This window comes from Aethalodelphis obliquidens, unplaced genomic scaffold (assembly GCF_003676395.1).
Source record: "Aethalodelphis obliquidens isolate GAN/ISIS:26980383/991018 unplaced genomic scaffold, ASM367639v1 scaffold6, whole genome shotgun sequence".
NCBI lineage: Eukaryota > Metazoa > Chordata > Mammalia > Artiodactyla > Delphinidae > Aethalodelphis > Aethalodelphis obliquidens.
In genome coordinates this window covers 9,538,577-9,561,405 of record NW_020837950.1, presented here as the reverse complement: position 1 = coordinate 9,561,405, position 22,829 = coordinate 9,538,577, and the positions used below count along the sequence as shown (strand labels likewise).

At 38.4% G+C, this 22,829-nt stretch overlaps 1 protein-coding gene across 9 annotated transcripts in view; it reads right to left on the bottom strand.

The window, feature by feature from the left end:
* Positions 1-22,829, bottom strand: part of ATP8A1 (ATPase phospholipid transporting 8A1) — a 238,991-nt gene that overhangs the window by 169,912 nt on the left and 46,250 nt on the right. For 6 of the 9 annotated variants that reach the window (XM_027103059.1, XM_027103063.1, XM_027103061.1 and 3 more), the window contains 2 exons: positions 7,970-8,010; positions 1,806-1,879 (listed from right to left, as the gene is read on the bottom strand). In XM_027103059.1, coding sequence (XP_026958860.1) covers positions 1,806-1,879; positions 7,970-8,010 — 115 coding nt within the window. The remainder of the gene's footprint in view (positions 1-1,805; positions 1,880-7,969; positions 8,011-22,829) is intronic. The other 3 variants (XM_027103060.1, XM_027103068.1, XM_027103066.1) reach the window with 1 other exon arrangement.

Here is a 22,829-nt window from a genome sequence, read left to right as displayed (position 1 = left end):
ATTCCAATTAGTTGGAAGTTAGGTATTCCAACCCTGACCTAGTCACTGGCTAAAGTGAAATGACCGAAAATAAGAAAAGTCAAAATTCCTCTTTCTGTTAAACGATGGCAAAAGCTTCTACCTACTTCTTAAGGCTAATGTAAGTTCAAAAGGGCCAAGTAATGCAAAAGCCTTTTGAGAAAAAAAAATTTTTTAAAAACCAACAAAAAACCCCCTGAAAGGTGGTATTTTTGCCACTTGGATAGAACTATTTAACAGCACAAGCTTCATACTTCACTTTGATTCTATTATAACAAAAAACAATGAATCAGATAATATTTTTAATTTTTAAATGATTATTTGAATCATCTTTGAAGAAGTTAATCATGGTGGATGCTATATTAAGATACAGAAACTATTCTCATCTACCATTATTGATAGTCACCACTAAATGTTTTTAATGCTGAGAAAATAAATCCTGTAAAAATGTTTTAGAGTTTAAGAAATACAAGCACAGAGCTTATTGGGAGTCTGGATTGGATAGAGGCAGATAAAAAATATTTTGAAAACTTTCAACTTAGAATTAAATATCAAGTCAAGGCAGTATAGTCAATTATCTTCATATTTTTGAGCATAAAAAATGTAAATTATAATTAATGTTTCAGCATATGATGGTCTTTATGGTAAGTTATGTCTCTATGAAAAGTTTAATCAGAAAAATATCAATAGTTTCTGAAATTGCTGGAATGCTTTACTATCCTTTTGAACTTTGTTATATGACATTCAGATGGTCCATCATCCATTAAATTTATCAAACTTTTACTTAGTATCACCAAGTGTACATCGTTCTGTTGGTTAGCCATTCTTAAAACTTAAATGAAAGATTATCAATTTAAACAGAAAGGAGAATCAGGGAGTTACTTCAACTACCTGTAGACTTACTTCTATAAACATCTGGCGAACTCTTACTTGCTCAATTAATTTTCACTAACTTGTCATAAATTCAATCAGTTTAAATAATGACCTGATTAAACAGATTTTGAAAAAAGGACACGTTCATATTTATATGTGGATTTTACAAATAAAACTGTCCAAGGAAATGGTGATAAACAACCTCTAAAATAGTAAAAACATTTTTCTTAATTTATATTAGGACTAGTTTTACAGTTTTTAAACCTAAAACCATTTGAAAGTCACATTCTTTAAAGTGTAACAGTGCCATATGTTCTGAATACTAATTCATGACTATCTTAAATATCAGCAAAACAAAAATTATCTAAATTCAGTAATGGAAAGAACTTAAAAGAAAGAGCAAAGTGCTTTAATTTTTTGGTTGGAAGAGTATAATATTTCAAAAGATATGATGATAAAAAAGAAATCATTTATCCATTTTCTTGTACCAATGCACCATAAAGATTGAGAAACGTGGAGGGATACACGAATGCATCATAAAGGAATTTATCATGAACAAGGATTACAAGATAAAATCAACAGAACCCAATCCATGTATTATATAAAATAAATGATAGGAAATCTTACAAGAGTTAGTAGTCTACACAAACAGATATGGATACATCCATAGGGAGAGTAGACTATTAACTGTAATTATAATTTCTGAATTATAAAGTATAGTACCTATCACTCATTCTATATGGCAAACATGAAAGAGTCCTTTAAATCCAATCAATTTTTAACATTTAATTCAAAATCATTAGAGAGGTTTAAAATTCTTCGTTTATTCCTTATTTCCTTGGATAAATCACAAGGTCAATGCAGGGTAGAGAAACCATCCTCTACACTGTTTGAGCATCAGTAGGTATCTCTACCTTGATGAGAGAAGTACAGTGTCAGCAGGTATATACTCTTTGCCTTTTATTATAACTATATCTCCAACATTTACCTGAAAGAAAACTGGGAATCGGTTAATTATCTGCATTGAAAATAGTTACAAATATACAACCCATTGTATTTAAGCATAGAATACAGTAAAAATGGTTATTGGTAAACAAGAACCACTTATCTTCACAAAATGGCATAAAATTATTTAGGAGTGAGGCCAAGGATGGGGCAATCCTTTAAAAAACAAACATTGTATCTTTATTGTACCGGCTATATAACCTAGCTTAATAGAAATAAATTTTATCCATTCTGTCCACTTAATTGGCATCTCATCTTCTCATTATTCTCTCCCTATGACATAAAAATAAAAAGGAGGAATTTACCAAATGAAATCTTCACTCTGTTTAAGGAAATCTCAAAACTACTGGAAAGACTATCATATGTATATATATGATACTACTCCTCAGATGACCTTAGTTATAATTCATAATTTAGAGAGGAAGAAAATGACTCTTCGATTCTAATTTATTTCCCAAGATCACAGAGGACGAGCTTAGACTCAAACCCACATCTGTCTGCAAAGCCTGATTTTGCATAAGCAAATATAATGAAACAATCACTGTATTTTAAATTAAAAAAAAAAAAACAGCTTAGTCTCTTTCTCATTTTACTACCTGTTAGCATTTTTTGTGAGCATGGTCTGAAGACAAATTAAAGATAAACTATGTCCAGAAACTTAGAAGTAATTTAAGGGATAGGTTTGTCACAGAGCTTTTGGCAAACTAATTAACAAGTTGGCTTACTGACCAAATTCAGCAAGTTACACTGATGGCCACACTCCCATTATATTATGAAAGCTGCCCTCACTTTTAGTAGCCAAATGATCCTAAAAGCACGTTTTAATAATTAATCAGGAAAAGAAAAGCCCTTTTTTTGGGGGGGGGGGAGCTTAAAGCCTTTTTGTTCTCTCCCCTCCCTAATTTTCCTTGAACCCCCAAATAACACTTTACTTGGAGGGGAGGGGTGGGAGAGAATGATGTCTTCAGTGGGAATCACAATATGAGACAGCCCCCTGTGGTTTACTTATATACTGGGGGAGGAACAGGTTAGGCAAGGTTGGAGGGGACTGTCTCATCTACGGTATGTATGCTGGTTATCCAGGTAGGGAAACTCTGAATGCCTTGATTTGAAAGAGGTTTATTTCAGATGAAATCTGGATTATCTCAAATTGACAAATTGTCAGGGATCTTGGAATCGAACACCCCCTTCCTCAAAAAAGGGCAAACTGGGAAAATAAAAAAACAGCGAGTATAGGTATAAACTAGCCCTTAAAATAATGTGTTGTGATAGTATTCTGATAGCACCCACTGAAAGCAAGATAAAAAGAACAAAGTTCTCTGCAGCCAGAGCACTTAGAGAGAATGCTACCCAGGCTACCATTTAATTGCTCCTTAATCACCTTATGTGTATTAAGGTTTGCTCTCCAATCAGACTGTATGCTTTATAAAATCAGGATATTTGTCTATATTACAGTGTTAGGGATTTTCATAAGTCAGTTAAGAGTCTAATTGTACAGTTTTCGAACACTTTATTCACTGTAAGACAAAAGAAAGCCTTACGGTTATTAAACTGAAGACTAAAAGAAAATATTAGCCTCTTATATGGTCTAACGGGTTCCCCCAGTGGCTTCAGAAAACCAAGGGCTCACTGAATGCTAAAGTCGTTCTCACGGCACTGTGAGGAGAGCAGGGAACTTACCGCCTCCTTCTGATGCCTATGTTTTAGCTCACTTTCTCAAACACCTCTTTCTTTTTGGGTTCTAAGCTCCTAATGTGGCATTCATTCCCATTTCCAGCCCGGTGTGTGCATGGGAACTGACAAGAGAAAGTCAAGACGGCAAAAATTCTTTGACCACGTGTTCTAGTTGGAGGAACATCATATGACAAAGCAGTTTTAGTCCCCAAAATACTGAAGTTAAAAAAACATTTAGGGCTTCAGGTCACTACCTTGAGCCTTCTGAAGTCATTGACATTAGTAATTACAATTGAGGATTATGAAAAAGGGCAAGCTTATTAAACTGTAACAGACTGACTGAAAATCTGATTTGTCCAATTGCAGGCCCCAGCATATTTATTTATATTTTACTGAGGAATTTTTGTAGATGTGAATTCTTAATCCAGAGAAATATATTTCATGGTGGAAACTTCATGCATTAAAGCAGCTATATAGAGTGACTTTTACACATGCAGGAAGCCCACCACTCCATGTTTTTCTATAGAACCAGAAAAACGTGTCGATTCTAAGATTCTTCACCTAAATTCTATCCTAAGCAACTATCTCAAAAACATGAACAGTCTCAGCTGCATCTCAAGCTTAAGAACTGATCTTTGTGGTAATGAAGATAGCTGTTTACTTTCAAGAGTGGAGATGCAATGCCTTTTTTTTCATTTTTATTGGAGTAGAGTTGATTTACAATGTTGTGTTAGTTTCAGGTGTACAGCAGAGTGAATCAGTTATCCATATACATATATCCACTCTTTCTTAGATTCTTTTCCCATATAGGCCATTACAGAGTATTAAGTAGTTTCCTGTGCTATACAGTAGGTCCTTCTTAGTTATCTATTTTATATATAGGGCTTTGTAATTGTAACACTTTCTCAGAAAACCAGATACTGGCAACTTAATCTCGTGCAACAGATCAGTAACTGGAGGGATGAACTGTTAGTGTCTGGGAGCTGAAGTCTGCCCATCTGTGAATGGCTGGATGGACACTGCAAGTTTGTAGGTCCTCTGAGAAACATTAAAAAGCCACCTCAGTAGCCACACACTCAGAAAGACCAAGAAAGAAAGAACCCTGAACTAAAGCCCATTTGCACTAAGGTTTACCATATTACACTGGCATGTGAATCAGACTGTTGGTTTTGGTTTATTGATTTTATTTTTAAATGCACAAAATATTACATAAGCTAAAGAAAAGACTTGCGTTATAATCTGGCTAACACAAGCCAGCCTGCTTTCACACCTGTCCACATAGTGTTCAATAAACCATTTCTACATAGCCAGCATCTTAGGGTACACCGTCCCGTTCTTTTCACCTCTGATTATTCTATGACACAGGAATCCTCATATGTCCTGCTTGCTATTGTGAGCTCACTGCTTGGCACATACACTCAATAAGTATTTGTTGAATGATGGTATAAAATTTTTCTGTGTTGCTACAGTATTTGAAATGACAGCTTTTACTTGTCACAAAATATACTAGAATGTAGAATGTCATTATTTATAAATGTTCTTTCTATTGTTGGATATCCTCATAGTCTAGCTTTTCACTGTTACAAATAATGTTAATTGATAATTATTATACATGTACAGGTATCTCCCTACTTTATGATTATTTTCTTGGGATAAGTTCCCAGAATCTTCTTTTTTTTTTTTTTGTGGTTGTCAATATGAAGACCTAAATTGCTAATCCACAATAGTATGTGAATAAAATACTTCATAAAAATTCTGAAATACAAGTTTTTTTCCTTGACTAGATAGCAAACGAGGCCTCAATAGCGTTTAAATTTGCAACTTTTATTATTAGGTTGAATATTATACTGAGTCCGGTTGCTTATTATATTTCTTCTTACTTTTTGCCAGCTTATATTTCCTATCTAGATAACGATTTCAATCTTTTGTCATATTTGGTGCAAATATTTCTATATTCTCTCTGCTTATGTACGTGATGTGTACTAGCTTTAAATTTTATATAATCAAATTCCATAGATCCTTGAGCTTTTGATCTTGTTCTCCTCCAAATATTTATTAAGGTCTTTATTCTATTTGTATGTTTTTCAAAAACAATGTTTCAACATTTTCTTCTAGCCAGTTGAAATTTATTTTAGCACAGGCTGTGTCTTAGATATGAAACTGTATTATTCCTGAAACTGCTAATCTGTGGTCCCAACATGATTTACTAAATAATCCTTTAATCCATGATTTTTGCCTCCTTTATCAGATATTAAATAGGCTTTATTTCAGGGCATCCTATTCTATTTTATGCTTTTCATCAATGTATATTTTTGCAACAGATTCACGCATTTTAATAAATTTTGCTTACCATTTTACTTATATTTAATCCTCACACTGTTAATTTTCCAAAACATTCTTCTATTTTCTCAACTGTTTATTTTTGAAATTACAATGAATAATTTAGTCAACTCTTGAGGAAAAAAAAAGATAATTTCCCTGATTATACTACATCATTACTTTTGAACAAGTGGTACTGTTTTTCTAGGAATTTGTCTTTTTGTGAAACTTTACACATTTGTCTTTTTGTGAAACTTTAACACCTAAATATTTTATGTTTTCTTTGCAATGGTCATATATATATTTCAAGTTTACCTGTAAGCATCCCACATGCCACCAGGAATGAGATCTCTTTTTCACTGTGTTTTTCTAAATTGCTATTGCTGAAAAGAGTGAAGTCAATTTCTGAATATTTATCTTGAATTCATCACTGAACCAACTTTTATTAATTCTAATTAATTAAGTATCTACCTCTAGTTATTAAGTAACATCAGCTCATTTTGGCTGGATGATTTTTGGCAACACCTTTAATTCTACCCCTCTGTATTTCGAAGTGGGATGCTCAGCGAAAATGTGGCACTCATCTCCAAGACAACTGAGAATGCTACCTCTATGGAAAATCATGGGCTGGTAATTTAATTTTTTTCTCTGTGGAAAATTGCAAAAGTAAGTTAAAATAATCCAATCAATCTTGGAATAATGACTATCTATTAGGAAAATAAAACATCTTAACAGGTTAATTTTAGGGGGAACTAGTAGATGGTTATCTCCTGACTTTACAACTGTTTATTTTCTAAGCAAGCACTCTAGGTAAGAAGAAACTGATATCAATTTATTAGGATATGCATTTATGTTAATTACCCTGACAAACCTAGTAAATGAAACACATTTATAATAAAATTCAATTTATCATACTTGATTATACCCTACTTGTCTTGGCTCTAAAGTGTTTAAATCCACAAGTACTATACAAGAGCATAAAAGAAACTTTTTTTGAAACAGTCAATTGAGCTTTTTTGTTATTTTTATCTTGCTCTGAAAAAGAGGTGACTATCACAGAAATAAGGAAAGCACAAAGTATTTTCCTCTATGTTACTTTCATGTCAAAGACCAGAGGGAGAGACTAGTGAGTTTTCAAATATCCAGAAAAGGAGATGTCAATCTCTATTCTGGCTACTGATTTAAAATAAACAAAGATGTAATTAATTCAGGATGAATCCTGTTCCCTGTGGGAATACAAGGTGACTATGAACATCACAAGGTAGAATCAGGGCATGGCCTTTACCTGGGAAATACTGGAGTGCAAATAAACTGAGTGTGGGATACACCTCCATTGTACTAGCAATCTCAGAAAACAAAGTCCCCTGGGTAGAATGGCCCCGCCTCCGAAAGTCTCTCACCAAGTTACTAAGGTTATTCACTTGTGGATGACTGGCGATTAAATGGTCTTCCAGAACTAAGGGAGAACTAACAATCATTGCTTACCTTTTGAAATTGAGGTCTGAAAAGCATACGAATGCTTGGATAACACTTGCTAAATTATGACTCAACTCACTAACTACCATGTTAGAGCTCCTATGAGCAAATTAACTTCCCGATGGGACTGATTTCCAGCTCATTAGAAGATGATATTTAGTTAGTAAGACATTAAAAAAAATGAATTAGTAGTGTGTAAATGCGATTAGTCATGATATATGAATGTGAAGTAAAGTATACAAATGTGAACTATCAGAATCTAATTTTTGTTTTACTTGGACAGTAGATGATTAAAGCAAAAAATTACAACACAAAACAATCCATGGATAAGTGAAATCTAAGAAAACAGTACTCAAAATATACTATGAAAGGAACAAAAAGTTCTAAATATTACTTTAAGGTAATAGTCTTTCTAATATATTGCAAATTATTAAATGGAAGTGACTAACTGAAGATTCCATGTATGTTTACAACATTAATTACTAAATAGCTTTCGTATCAGTGGAATCCTTGACATTTGCTTATATTATATACAAAAATTACATCTACTAGAGTTACCTCTATGCATTTCTTCTCCTGTAACAAAATAAAAATCAATGCATACCTTTTCCCAGTGCACAATTTCCCAAGCACCACTTCTCAAAACTGGAAAGAGAAAAGGTGACAGTTTTAAGAATATTTTTACTACTTATCAAAAGCCAACCTCTGATGAAATGATCATTTTAAATGAATAGCTTCAAATAAATTAACTGGTAACAATTTTTATAGGTTTAAAAACCAATTATGACAGCAAAGATACATAAAATTACACAAAGAAACAACGAATGAACATTTTAGATCTCAAAATAAAATACTATTCTATCTCACTGGCATTGCCAAGGGCTTTCATCAGCACACAAAGGAATTACAGGGGTTGGCTGGAAGTGAAAGCCATAAAAATGCTTGGCAAAGGGAGTGACAAGCTTAAAATTTCAGAAGCCATAACAGTAGCAATGTTAAAAAAGAAAAAAAAAAAGATTTACAAGCATAGCAGGAATGGATTTCAAACTCGGTAGTAAAAATTTAATACATAAACCAGTAGATTAAAAAAATCTGTACCTTTAGCTTTAAAATAATGCAAAATAGTAAATGTTTCTATATTTGGTTTACTGACAAGAAATAAAAGAAGAGCTACAATTAAATTATGATTGAGGGGTTGATATTTCTCAGTGTTTTATTACTGCTTTGCAACAGTAAATTTACTCAGTATACCTTTCTTTTATTCCTGCAGTGTGTCTGTGGCATAATACTGAATATGCCAATAGACACTAGCAGATAAAACAAAACAAAAAAGAATAATGTGAAGTAGATAGCACAGCACGTAGTACTTAAAAGGATTAAGTCAAGGTCAGTCAACAAATTATCCTCACAGTAAATTCCATGAGGGCAAGCTAATATTTACTTTAACACAATATTCTCTGGAAACAGTACAGTACCTGGCACAAAGCAGCTATTGGGTAATATTTGCAAGATGAATAATTTACAGGCACAAAAACATTAGATTCAGTTTCTTTTGATGTTAGAAGAGATGAAGGCTGAACCCTCTTAAGTAAATCACGATGATGATAATCCCCAAAATGTGCAATAGCAAATCTAACACTAATTACATACCAACAGGTCTGGAAACCAGTGTTACAATATAAATTATTTTAATCTAAGTATAATCTCTTTGTGTTCCAAAATTCCCTGAAGCCAGGGGCTGTGTCTTATTCATTTCTTTATCTTTAGCACTTCACAGCACTCCTGGCCCATAAGACACTCCAGCACTAGTTAAACAGATGAATAAATGCAATAAGGAATATCTTGCAGTGAATTTTGGTGAATCAACCTCATTAATTTAAATAATAATTCCAAGACGAAGAGCTAACACTAAAGTATTTCCAGTAACTATATGACTAAGTTAAAATTCCAATTTTGACAGTATTCATACAGTCAGGGGTGAAGGATCTGAGCACCAGGCATCTAAAACTGATCCCTATATTCTAATACACAAAACTCTAATGCCTGTAGAGTTCACCCAAACTGATGCCAGGAGTAAAACTGCTTGTGGATGTTGCTCCGGGAGTACAAGGGGTTCAGAGCGTCACACTTAAGAGTAAAAAAGCCCTTGGGGAAGTGACTTCCCTGGTGGCGCAATGGTTAAGAATACACTTGCCGGGGCTTCCCTGGTGGCGCAGTGGTTGAGAGTCTGCCTGCCGATGCAGGGGACACAGGTTCGAGCCCTGGTCTGGGAGGATCCCACATGCCGCAGAGCAACTGGGCCCGTGAGCCACAACTACTGAGCCTGTGCGCCTGGAACCTGTGCTCCACAACGAGAGGCCGTGATAGTGAGAGGCCCGCACACAGCGATGAAGAGTGGACCCCGCTTGCCGCAACTGGAGAAAGCCCTCACACAGAAACGAAGACCCAACACAGCCAAAAATAAATAAATCAATCAATAAATTTAAAGAATATGCTTGCCGACGCTGGGGACACAGGTTTGAGCCTTGGTGCAGGAAGATCTCACATGCCCCAGGGCAATTAAGCCCGTGCGCCACAACTACTGAGCCCGTGTGCCACAACTACTGAAGCCCGCATGCCACAACTATGGAAGCCTGTGTGCCACAACTACTGAAGCCCGCGTGCCTAGAGCCCATGCTCCTCAACAAGAAAAGCCACTGCAATGAGAAACCCGTGCACCGCAACGAAGAGTAGCCCCCGCTCGCCGCAACTAGAGAAAGCCCGCGTGCAGCAACGAAGACCCAACTCGGCCAAAAATTAAAAAAAAAAAGAACAAATGAGAGCACTTTGCCCTTTAATCACTTAACCCAGTGACTGCGAGATTAAGTACTCAGCAAGGAGTGTTGGCAAAGTGCTGTTCAAATCTGTATAACTGACTGACTGGGGCTAAAATCTGCATAAATTTAAATTAGAAAAAAAATCCTGTTTAATAGTATCTGGAGCTCTTCATTGCCGTTTATTTTCTTCTAATTCCACCTCATACAAGTAAACATTCCCACATTGCAATACTTGGGTTTTTAAAAATCAGTTTCCAATATTTGTAAAATCAAGAGGTTTGACATGAAAATGAAGACTTCAGGCTTATCAGCGGAGCTCAGTCAGTTACCGCACTGTGACGTGCGGCATGGACAGCAGTGGCCACCTCTTTCGATGGTGCTCACCACTCCATCGCCATGCTTGTTTGTGGTTTCCTGCTGCTTTATAGGCAGCCTACTTCCCTGTCCTGTATGTAGGACACCTGCCTGGCTCACACTCATGAGGTTTTCCTTTATTAATTGAAGTATAACTTACAACAAAGTGTATAGACCTTACGTATTCCGTTCAATGAGTTTTTTAAAAACTGTAAACACCTGTGAATTCACCACTCAGGACAAGATGCAGAACTCCAAAAAGACTCCTCATACCACTTTACAGTCCATTATCCCATCCCCAGATATAAATTATTTACCGTAAGTTAGTTTTGCATGTCATATGCACTGAATCATATAGTATTTTTGTATTTAAGGTTTCAATCAACATATCTGAGATTCTGTTTAAAAAAATCTTTCTTTCCCCGGTTAAACTGACATGGTACTATGGTGGATCAATTTCTGGACTCTGTATTTATTCCACTGATCAATTTACACATTTTCACACCAATACATACCACCTTGATCATTTTAACTTTATGTTAAGTCTTGAACTTAGGTAGTCTTCCCACATTGTTCTCTTTCAGTACTGTTTGGGCTATTTTGAATTCTTTGCATTTCCATATAAATTTTAGAATTGAACTGTCAATTCTAAAAAAACTCCAAACCCTCCTGGGACTTTGATTTGGGGCTCAAGTGTTTCAATTTATGGACAAGCTACATCTTTCCATTTATTTATGTCTTCATAAATTTTCTCCAATAGGTTTTGGAGTTTACGATGTATGGGTCTTTCATTAGATTTATTTCTTGACATTTGATGACTTTTTTCTTACATTATAAATTGTATTTTTTACTCCATTTTCCAATTAGTCACCGGTAGTATATAGAAATGCGTTAAACTTTCGTACACTGACCTTGTCATCATGTAATTTTGTAAAATTCACTTAGTAGTTCCAGTAGGGTTTTTTTTTGGGGGGGGGGGTAGCAATACTTTCTAAGAAACAATTTTGGCTTGTTAACAATGCTGTATTACCGTTTTTGGCAGTTTTATTATGCTCATATGCCTCACTGTTTATCTCTCTATTTTTAAGCTCTTCTGCAAAAAAAAAAAAAAGAAATCTTTGGAAATCATGAATAATTTTTACTACTAAAAATATCCTGTTGATTTTGTGCTCTAAACATATCCAATTACACCTTGTTTTATCTCTTCCACCATGACCAACACTGGCATCCCTACTTCAAGCAGCCGTCATCTCCCAACTGGAGGTCTGAATTAGCCTCACCACTAGCTTCCTACATTCACTCTTGATCTCTTTCAAATTTAGTTTCTACAGTATAGCTATAATGACAAAGTACAATGATTTTACATACAATTATGGATTACTATGTATCAATTCATATATCCTTATACACATACATACATATACAACATTAAGTGACTCCTTGCTTAAAACTCTTCGACTGGCTCCCCTTGGCTCATAAAATAAGTCCAAACACCTCGAAGCCCTCTGATGAAGCAGCACCTGCCTAATCTCCATCACCACTTCTGACCACTCCCTCTGCCCCTTCCCCAGGCCCATCGTGCTGAAAGCAGCACGCTTTTTCCTGCCTCAAACCCTTTGCACATGTTTCCATGACTGCAACACACTTTCCCTCCGTCCTCACCTAGATCTCAGCTTCAACACTACTTTCTCAGGGGACATTTTTTTGACACCTACACCTTTACCACTACCCTCAAGTCTAAATCAGCTTCCTGCACTTCTCCTTCAGAGCACTTATGACAGTTTTACTATATACTTAGTTGAGAGAGGATTTATGTAAGGCTTCCTCCTTCCCCAGACTCCAAAATCTTTGACCACAGGCATATTCTCTATTCTGTTCTCCGCTGTATTTCCAGTGTTTCTGTGCAGCAACACGAAGATGCTCAGTCAATACTTGCTGGATGGAAAGTGGATCCACTGATATTCCTATGTGTTTGGGCCCATATGAAGCCATAGTAGTAGTTACACAGATTTACTAAAGATACAACCCTGTTCCTTAATAGATCTCATGCTAAAAACAATATATACACAATGTTTAAAAAATAGCTATACAGGAAAACACTCTGGCATTTCCTCAAAAAGTTAAGCACAGAGCTATCATGATACAGAAATTCCACACCTAAGTATATTTCCAAGGGAACTGAAAACATAATGTTCACACAAAAACCTGTGCACAAATGTTCACTGTATCATTGTTCATAATAGGCAGAAAGTGGAAACAACCCAAATGTCCATCCACCAATGAATGGTTAAACAATAGGGGTAAAGCCATACAAAGAAATATTACTCAGTCATAAAAAAGGAATGAAATGCTGATACATGTGACAACATGGATGACTCTTGAAGATAAGCCAGTCACAAAAGGCTACATGTCGTATGATCTCCTTTATATAAAATGCCCAGAACAGACAAATCCACAGAAATAGAATGTAGATTAGTGGTCATCAGGGGCTCATGAAAGAGGGCAATGGGGATTGACTGCTTATACGTCTGGGGTTTCTTGTGGGGGTGATGAAAGGATTCTAGAATCAGATAGTTGTGTTGGGTGCATAACGCTGTGAATATCCTAAAAACCACTGAACTGTATACTTGAAAATAATGAGTTTTATGGTTTGTGAATTATAACTCCAAAAAAAAAAACCCAGCTACATAAAATGATGCCAATGAACTATTTAAACATTTGCTTAAAATAGCCTTCTCAGTTTCATAAGTTCCTGAAATGTTTCCAATGTGAGCAGCTGGAAATGGTTACACAACCATTAGATACACTAATGTTCCTGTGTGTTTGGGACATGAATGTCTTCCGATGTCAGCTCTGGGCCACCCCTTCCAGCTCTGTAATCCAAACTAGCCCTCCTTGAAATGCTGCCACTTGGAAGAGACTGGTCAGTTCACATCTGAAAATAGCCCTGAACCACTCTACTGGGTTCCCCTTACAGGATGGAAGTGTCACAGCAGGCTTCCCAAACTCAGCTGACCAGACCATACCAGGGAGTCTGCTCCACCAGGGAGGTTGGAAGCCTGGCCACTTTCACTGAAACCTGGAAAACCATCTGAATCTGCTTCACTTGTCCATCCTCCCCACCTGCTCATCCCCCTCGCTCGGATGGTTTCTCCATGCACATTTGAACCTACCTACGTCCCTCCCCTACCTGACCCTTCTGCACCACCCTCCCTCTGTAAACTAGCCTGTCCTCCTACCATCTCTTAGGGGATGCCTGCCTCCACCCAAACAGTACATCCTCCTACTCTCTTCTCCCCTACGCTCCATCCAAAGGTTTCCTCCATTCATCCCTGAAGACACATACTGGAAACTACGGCTTACTGCAAAAACTGATATGTCTAAGAAACTTTTAAATACATTTTCAGCCAACAATGTTTTCTAACAAACTGCAGAATCAATGTATTATTGGCCAAGTCAACTGGAGTTATATAAAGGAAGAGCTGAGATTCTTTCCTCCTCTCATGCCACTTTCTCAAGGTAAGGAATGCTGATGCATCCTCACATACTTTTCTCTAGACAAGCATGCACATATGCATGTTTGTTCTCTTTCTTTTTAAAAATTTATTTCTCTGCAACTTGGTTTTCCACTTAACATGTACTTTCAGGACAAAGCACAGAGACAACCGATTTTTTGAGAAATAATCCCTTGTATGGATGTATCCATTACAAATGGGTCAGATAACTGAACAGACTCACAAGACTCCACAGGGTGTATTCAAGAAAAGTTTTAATCAAGCTAGAGGATATGGTACAGAGGGAAAATGAAAGCCCAGGCAAGCATCAGGGGCCTGAGAAGCTCCTAGGCACAGCCCTCCAGGGTCCCTTCTCGTTCACCTCGGACATGGATTTTGAACCTCCATGATATGTATGATAAATATTAATTTCAGGAAAGCCTGGGAAAATGTTTCCAGGGGATCTTTTATACCCCCCAGTCAATTAGACAAGCCAGATTATGTTACAAATTAAACCAGGTAAGCCATCAATCTATATACATCCTTAAACTAAGCAGAGGAAATTTTGGGGGCTTCAGGGGAGTTTCAAACCCTGCAGAGAGCATTAATTCAACAGCTAGTCCATCTCGTCCTTCTTCTTTTTTTTTTTTTTTGCGGTACACAGGCCTCTCACTGCCGTGGCCTCTCCCATTGCGGAGCACAGGCTCCGGATGTGCAGGCTCAGCGGCCATGGCTCACGGGCCCAGCCGCTCCGCGGCATGCGGGATCTTCCCGGACCGGGGCACGAACCCGTGTCCCCTGCATCGGCAGGCGGACTCTCAACCACTGCACCACCAGGGAAGCCCTCGTCCTTCTCTTGGCCAAGGTTCAGCATCACAGTTCCAGGTGTCTCTGGGATCAGCACAGAGGTATTCCAGTCCAGCTGTGAAACAACTCTGATTTACACAACAGTTGTATCATAATGTATTCAACTATCCTCTTCTCAATGGAAATTGTGACTTCTACCTTTTTCTACCACCTCAAATAACACTGAAATATATTTATGTAATTGTACTCTATAGGAGAGGAGTCCCAAAGGAGCATTGCTGGCTCTAGGGTATTTGTGTTTGTACTTTTATCAGATACAACCAGATTACTTCCATATGGCAATCTACACCGTCACTAGCAATATATAAAGTTCCACTGACTATAAACTTAGACAAGCACAAACTGTTATCAGTCGCTTGAATTTTGTCAATCTGATGGGTACTTGGTAATTATTCTGAAAGCTACAGTGGCCTAGATTAATCCAAGTGTAAATTACCTTTATGTCCTACACTGAATTAGAATTCTAACTAAGAGTAACATACTTTTGGATGTAGTACAGAACCTTGCCACTCAACAGGTGGTCCAGAGACCTGCAGCATCAGCATCACCTGGAGGCTTCTTAGAACTGAGGATGTTTCTATCCCTTCTACCTTCCACCCCCAATTTCGTTTGTTTTTGATCTACAAAACCGTAACACAGAAATAAAAGCTAGAGGTGCATAGCTTCTTCAAACTTGAGGCTAGACCCATCTTAGGATATAGAGAACAATACAGAATTGTGGTGAAGTTAAAAATCAGCTCACGACATATAAAAGGTTTCTGGGGACTTCGCTCTTGGTGCAGTGGTTAAGAATCCGTCTGCCATTGCAGGTGACACGGGTTCGATCCCTGGTCCGGGAAGATCCCACATGCTGCGGAGCAACTAAGCCTGTGAGCCACAACGACTGAGCCTGTGCTCTAGAGCCCAGGAGCCACAACGACTGAAGCCCACGTGCCACAACTATTGAGGCCCACGTGCCTAGAGCCCGTGTGCCGCAACAAGAGAAGCCACTGCAGTGACAAGCCCATGCACCGCAACGAAGAGTAGTCCCCGCTTGCTGCAACAAGAGAAAGCCTGCGCGCAGCAATGAAGACCCAACACACACACAAAAAAAAGGTTTCTGCACAAATCAAGGCTTGGATAAAAGTCAGTCACAATTCATTGTTGTCTTTACTTATGAACTGGTTCCTAAACATCCAACCATAGAACAATTAAAATAAACCATATCACATGTATTATGCTGGTGACTGAAATAGAAACCTAGTTATTTTTAATCACTGACCTCCTCTAACCCAGCTCTAACCAGGTTTAGAGGAAACAAGAAATGATGCTGGGTCCTTTGCTGAGCTTTTAGCTTTCTTGGGCCCAAAGTACACTTACTTCACAATTCTAGAGAAGGTGAGCCATGGAGGAGATGATCAGTGATGCCTGGTGAAGGGAACTGAGAACAAGCTAGGAAAGAATTATGTCAATGGCTTGTCTTATGATGCTTTAACAGCTCTTCCTTTTAAATGCAAATCTCCTCCACCTCTCAGCAGCTCCCCAAACACACCTGCTATAGTTTCCACACTGGATAATTAGTATGCATGGGAGAGCTCAGATTTTAAACAAATACCTCAAATGTCACCTGTTCTTACTGAGCAGGATGCTACTTAACAGCTTTTTGGTAATGGATTTTCTGTTGAAATAAAAACAGTCTGTTAGAGTCCCTTGGGAATTCCCTAATCAAAGGCTCTGGAGAAACTGTCAGTCTCTCAGGACTCAATCAAATGTCGCACACGTACAGGTGCTAGCTGAGGGTCTCGCACTGGCTTCTCGGAGAGAAGCCATCACCACGGCGATCTAACTGGTCTACCATTAAGGACGTTACAGAGAGTCACTGGAGTGTGTGGGGTGTCGTTCCTGGGCAATCAAGCCACTTCTTTTTTTTGTGGTACGCGGGTCTCTCACTGTTGTGGCCTCTCCCGTTGCGGAGCACAGGCTCAGGATGCGCAGGCTCAGCGGCCATGGCTCATGGGCGCAGCCGCTCCGCGGCATGTGGGATCTTCCCGGACCGGGGCGCGAACCCGTGTCCCCTGCATCGGCAGGCGGACTCTCAACCACTGCGCCACCAGGGAAGCCCCAAGCCACTTCTTGAAATAGGTTAACAAAAGGCAAATTATCCAAAAGCATAATGGGCACTACCCTTGTCACAGGACACAGAGAAACCACAGCAAAGGCAGCATGCTGCAACCCCTAAGTGGCAGGAAGCACTGAAGAGGCACTTTAGTGCATTGAGAAGGCTAAGAGAACCGCTGAGACTACAGTTCTGAACCGGGCAGAGAAGGAAAACCAGCATACCCATATTAAAGTATCAATTCATTCACCATGGAGACCCTTACAAAGACAACCCGAAGGCAAAAAACCTCTTGTGGTACAAACTGACACTGCACAAAAGTCTCCTTCGTGAACTTGCCTATAAAGGTCAAATGAAGCAACAATCTGCTTGGGATCTGACACAAAAGACCAAGGGAACCTCCTGAGTTCCACTCTCGTCCGTATTCTCTACAGAGATTTGTCAATGAATTGATACCACTTCTTCCAGCTTTAAAACTTTGAACAAGGGTCCTCACTAGCAGCATCAGCATCACTGAGAACTTCTTTAGAATGAAATTCTGGGGTCCCCTGCGAGACCTACAGAAACTCTAGGGGTGAGTTTCAGCAAGCTGTTTGAGAACCAGTGACTTATCTTAAAAAAATATGGGTGAGATGATGTGATCAGTGCACAAGGGGCAGGAACCTCCTTCACTCAGAATGTTCCCCCCCGCCCAATGCTGCACAGAGTCATGAATCATTTGCTTTTTCCTTTATGTAACTGAGAAATTCCTTGAAAGAAAAATCTCCTTGCATCGCCTCACCAGTCATTCCACCCTTCCTTGCAGCTAGGCTTCAGTTCTTCCAGCCCCACATCCGCTCTCCAGTTTAGAACTGTGACTGTTTTTTTAATTGAAGATGTGATTTACAATATTGCATTAGTTTCAGGTGTACAGCATAGTGATTCAGATTTTTTGCAGGTTTTATTCCATTACAGATTATTACAAGATACTGACTATAATTCCCTGGGCTATACGCTAAATTCTTGTTGTTTATCTATTTTATGACTTCTTAAATGCTGGATTTAGTGGGTGTCACAGCCTCGGTCCTCTATTAATTCAGCATTTGGTGTTTGATGGGTTTTCCCCTCCTTTGCCAAGTCCAGTTGGATCTGTCCACTGTGTATTTTCCTTTGCCTTCTCATTGCTACCACCCTATTCCCCTTCCCTAATTAATCAAAAGTCAGTCTCCCTTTGTGCCTCACCCCACCCCTCCCCATACAGCTGTCACATTCCTTGTTAAAAAGTATGACTGGGAACCTAGCCACACTCTTCAGTAATTCTCTCCAAGTTCTTCACCTTGGTTTTCAAAGCCTCCAAATTATGACCCTAACTTGCCTTCCCGTCCCTGTCCCCACTGCTCTCTGCCACGTACCCCGTGCTGTAGCCAAAACGGACTGCATTCAGCCCTCTGTATCCACGGGTTCTGCATCCACCACTCATATGCCATTTTGTATAAAGGAATCAGATTTTGGTATCGGTGGGGGTCCTGGAACCAATTCCCCATGGATACCAAGGGACACCTGTATTTGCTCTTCCCAGAACATACCTCACGCCTTCCCATTTCCTCCTGGATCATCCCTGCACCCACCCTGACAGCTCTGCTTACTCAAAGTCCACTCGTTTTTGTGATCCTCGCATGTGACATCTCTGAATCCCCACCCCTCTCATTTGGTCTTTATTAGTCTTTCTATCTTGTATCATAGTATCAGTGAGCATCTTATTTTCCCTACCAGATTCTAATTTCCTACAGGGCAAGCATGAAGCCTGGTTTCTTTCTGTATTTTCTGCATTTTCTGCATTGGGTCTTACACAAGGCAGATGTTCAGCAAGACTTACTGAAGTGAAACAATAAACGTTCGAACTTGGAGTCACACCTGTTTTTCTCCTTTCACTTTATCTATGGCCCTCAATTTCCTCAGTGGATTTTGTTTCTTGGTGTGTTTTTATTTATGGGACAAATGAAAGATCATCTGCAGTTGTACTTCCCCACAAATAAATACTTCCTCTTCATCCAGAGCTGTTGCTAAAAATATCTAACCAGTTCAGTTCATAAAATTGTACGATTTTAAAATTTTAATTTGAAGATATTAACAATCTTAGAGGTGTCTGAAAACATTCTTTAGCACATATGTGCTCAATTTTCAATTGCTCATGGAAACAATACTTTCTAAGAACTATTTATAGGTAACTGATGTACACGTGGCAGAGTATAGGTCCAGGCTTATGGATGGATCAGATGTGCCACATACCTCCAGGGAAACAAAAAAGCTGCACACTGGCTTTTTCAGTAAGCCACGAAAGTGGTGCTATTCTAAGTCCCTTAGCATGAAATGAACTCAACCAGATGGATTCAGCCTTGTTAGTAGGTCATTTCAGGCTTAACAACCTAAAACAAATTCAACCCACACCAACTCAACATCTTTTTCATAAAGGACTTTAAAGGTGAAATGGCTTGCAGTCAGAGATAAGCAACTATGTGCCCTGCAGGGAAGTAGCCTTGTTAGGGGTTATCAGTGGCCACCAACTCAACTCCACTTCTGAAATGGCTGATGTAGCTCTGGGAAAAGACGAATCAGGTGGAGATGAGATCTATTATTTTCAGCTATGTGCCTAGTTAAAAAGAAGTTCATGTTATCTTTTTCTAAATTAAATTAAAACAGAGCAAAACTGCTTTATTAAAGACTTATTCTACTGCTTTATTAAAGACTTATTCTAATCTAATACCTACTAACAAAACAAGGTATGAAACAATCTAATGTCAGGTGACTGATGGGCTGCCAGATGTCACAGGTGTCTCCCAGACATTCTCACCTGCAGAATGTATGGACACCATCCTTCAGGGAATATATCCAAACCTGGGATTTTAAAACAGCAAATCTACTTCATTAAGAGGCATCTTTAATTTTAATTTTTTAGATCCGAAATATCTTTCTTAGTCTGCACCTGAACCCCATCCTTCCCCAGGCCTCCATATTGTGACTTTATCTGAAACTATCATTCCACTTGAAATACTAGCCATAGCAGTTTTCCACAAAAAGTAAAAGCATAAGTTGACAATTTAAAAAGAGAACTAGCTCAATCACAACAAATTCTTATGGGGATTGGCTTCAATATACATATTATAATGATAATTCAAATGCATAATTAACAAATTTCTGCAGAGCTAAGTTTGGCCAAGAAAACCCAATTTAGGACACAGTGAGAGACTGCCTCCTGTGTGTATGTAGACACGTGGAGGGAGGGTATGTCAGATATTGTGAGCTCAAATATTGAGGAAGAAATCAGAGAAAATAAGGTAAATTTCGATGCCAGGAAAACCTGGGGGTCCTGAATACGGCAGTGCTCTGGGCTTTTGGGCAGTGGAAGTGATAAGTGGACACAGTGCTGTGTTCACAGGATGCAGAGCAGAGTAAAATGATGATATGATGACTTCAACAGAGACAGTAAAGAGGAGGCAAGAACTTCTACCATGTTAGTTTTTTGTTTTTTTTTTATCTTATCAGCGCCTGTGAAACAGTCTGGGACACAGTGTTTTGGAAATACTGCTTTTCATCTTGCTCACACCCTAGATAATGAATTTTCAAGGAGGCTCCTTTCATTTCTAGTCTCTTCCTGCTTCCTATCTGTACTGAAGTATCTATACAGAGAGTGGTTCGTTCACTCACATAGAGCACCTGCTAAGGACGGTCCCCTGGGCTAGAGCTGTGAGGACACAAAGATGAGGAAGACTTGCCCTCTGCAGAATGCAGAGTTTAACCCCTGATCAAGTTCATTAATTGGTGAAAATGAGGCATCAGACAGGCACCAGTCCACTGAAAATGTTGTAAGTGAAATCATGAATTTGTATTTCTGAAGTCACTAGGGAATGACAGAGAAGAAAGTCACTCTTTAGTGCCTCAATGCAAAATAAGGAGAGAAAATATTCATTTTTCTAAGAATATAGAAGAATTAATATTTGAATCTGAGGGAAAGACATCCTCATATATTACATGGTCTTGATAAACATTTAGAAAATGAAATTTAAGTAAAATACTAAAAATATCTGTCATGATTAATTGCCTGTCAAAAATAACAACCCCCTTCCCACTCCTACACCACTTCCTGCCTCAACTCAGGAAAGCAAATTGAATTTCAGTCTGGCCTATGGACAGATGGCTTTCATTTAAAGTATCAGTAATTTGAGTTATCTGACAGCAAATAGTATCCTACTCAAACATTTGTTATCACCTATCAACTGCAAAATCAAAAATACTCAAACTAGGCAAAGAAAAAAAAAAGAACGATTTGATTCTCTTAGAAAACAATCAAGTAGCAAACTAAAGACCATAATTTCTTGAACATGGGCTTTCCAACTATTCTGACTTAAAATGATTTTTATATGTAAGCCTTAATATTTTATTTCTGACATGAGTTTTCTATACTATAGAAGACTTTCCTCTCACTTTTTAACCACAGAGCTAATCCTGTTAATCCAGAATGAATTGGTGAACCAAGAATGATAACCAAGAAAGAAACTTTTCTCTGAATAGTGGGCAAAAAGGGAGTATTTTTGGAAGTAGGCAAGTACCTGGAAAATCAGAGAACCCACCCATACAGGGTGTGGTAGCTTAAATCAACAAGGCTATGACGGCTACTCTTCAACTGTACAATGTTGACTTCTTGTGCCAAGGCTTGAAAATAAGTAACTGCTAGTCCCTGAGGATAGGAGCCCTCTGCCAGAAGACACATTATGTATTGGAAAAAACAGTTACGTATTTTTGGTTCAAAAGCTGTTACTGAACATTCTGAGCAACATGGCAACAAATGCAAAAACTGCACCACTTGCCAAAAATGCCAGTACCTGAAACATTTTTGCTTTTTTTCTTTTCCCCCTTTCAATACCTATGGCTGACCCTTCCCACCTAAACCCCTAGAGTAGCTTAGTCCTCAAGCTTCTAAGAGCCCCCTATTCCGTGTCATTCTGCTCTCCGACTTTAATCTGCATATTTACCTTATCTCTTTTGGGCTTGTAAACCTTCAACAGCTACTCAGCATACGTAAGAAAAGTTGGAATCTCCTGGCTTGGCATTCAAGGCCCTGTAAAATTTGACCCCGGTCTACCTTTCTGATCATGTCTTTGCTTCCCTTTGCCAGGAATCTCCTTTCCCCATCTGGCACTCTAGTGGTTCCACAAAGCAATCCAACAGCCGTCTTCATCTCTGCTCAGGAAAAGCTCTCTTCACCCTTCCTCACTTGGCACACAGGCAATGTCTTGCCCAGGTGCCTCTGCTCATCCAAACTTTTCCCGAAATTCAAGATCTAGCTCAAGTTACGCCACAATTCTCTCTCCTGCTTTTGAATTCGTAAAGCATTTGACACAGGAACCAGCAATTGCCACAAAAATCTAGAGACACTGAGTAATCCAAATCCTTCATTTTCCACACAAGATCATTTTTCACCTTTATAGAGTTCCCATCTTATACTTTTTCATATGTCCCGTAATAAGTATAATCTCAGTAAATATTTAATTTATTAGGTGATACTTTAATAAATGTAACTTTTTCAAATGCATCAAAGATCAGCAGATAATCCCTTTGGTAGATGGTGGTAAGAAGAGAAGCCCTAGGGCATTCTGACAGAGTCCCATAAAAGTCAGAGCCTTTAATTAAAAAATACTGTTTTTAATTATCAGCTAATTTTGGCAGACATGGCTGAGCCTCGTCACATCAGGGAACTTCAGAGAGATGAGATTCTCAGAGTGGGAAAGCTCACGGATGGGGTAAGATGTCTGTTTCATGTGTTCCTGGGTACTTTTTTTTTAAATTGAGAGCACAACAGTC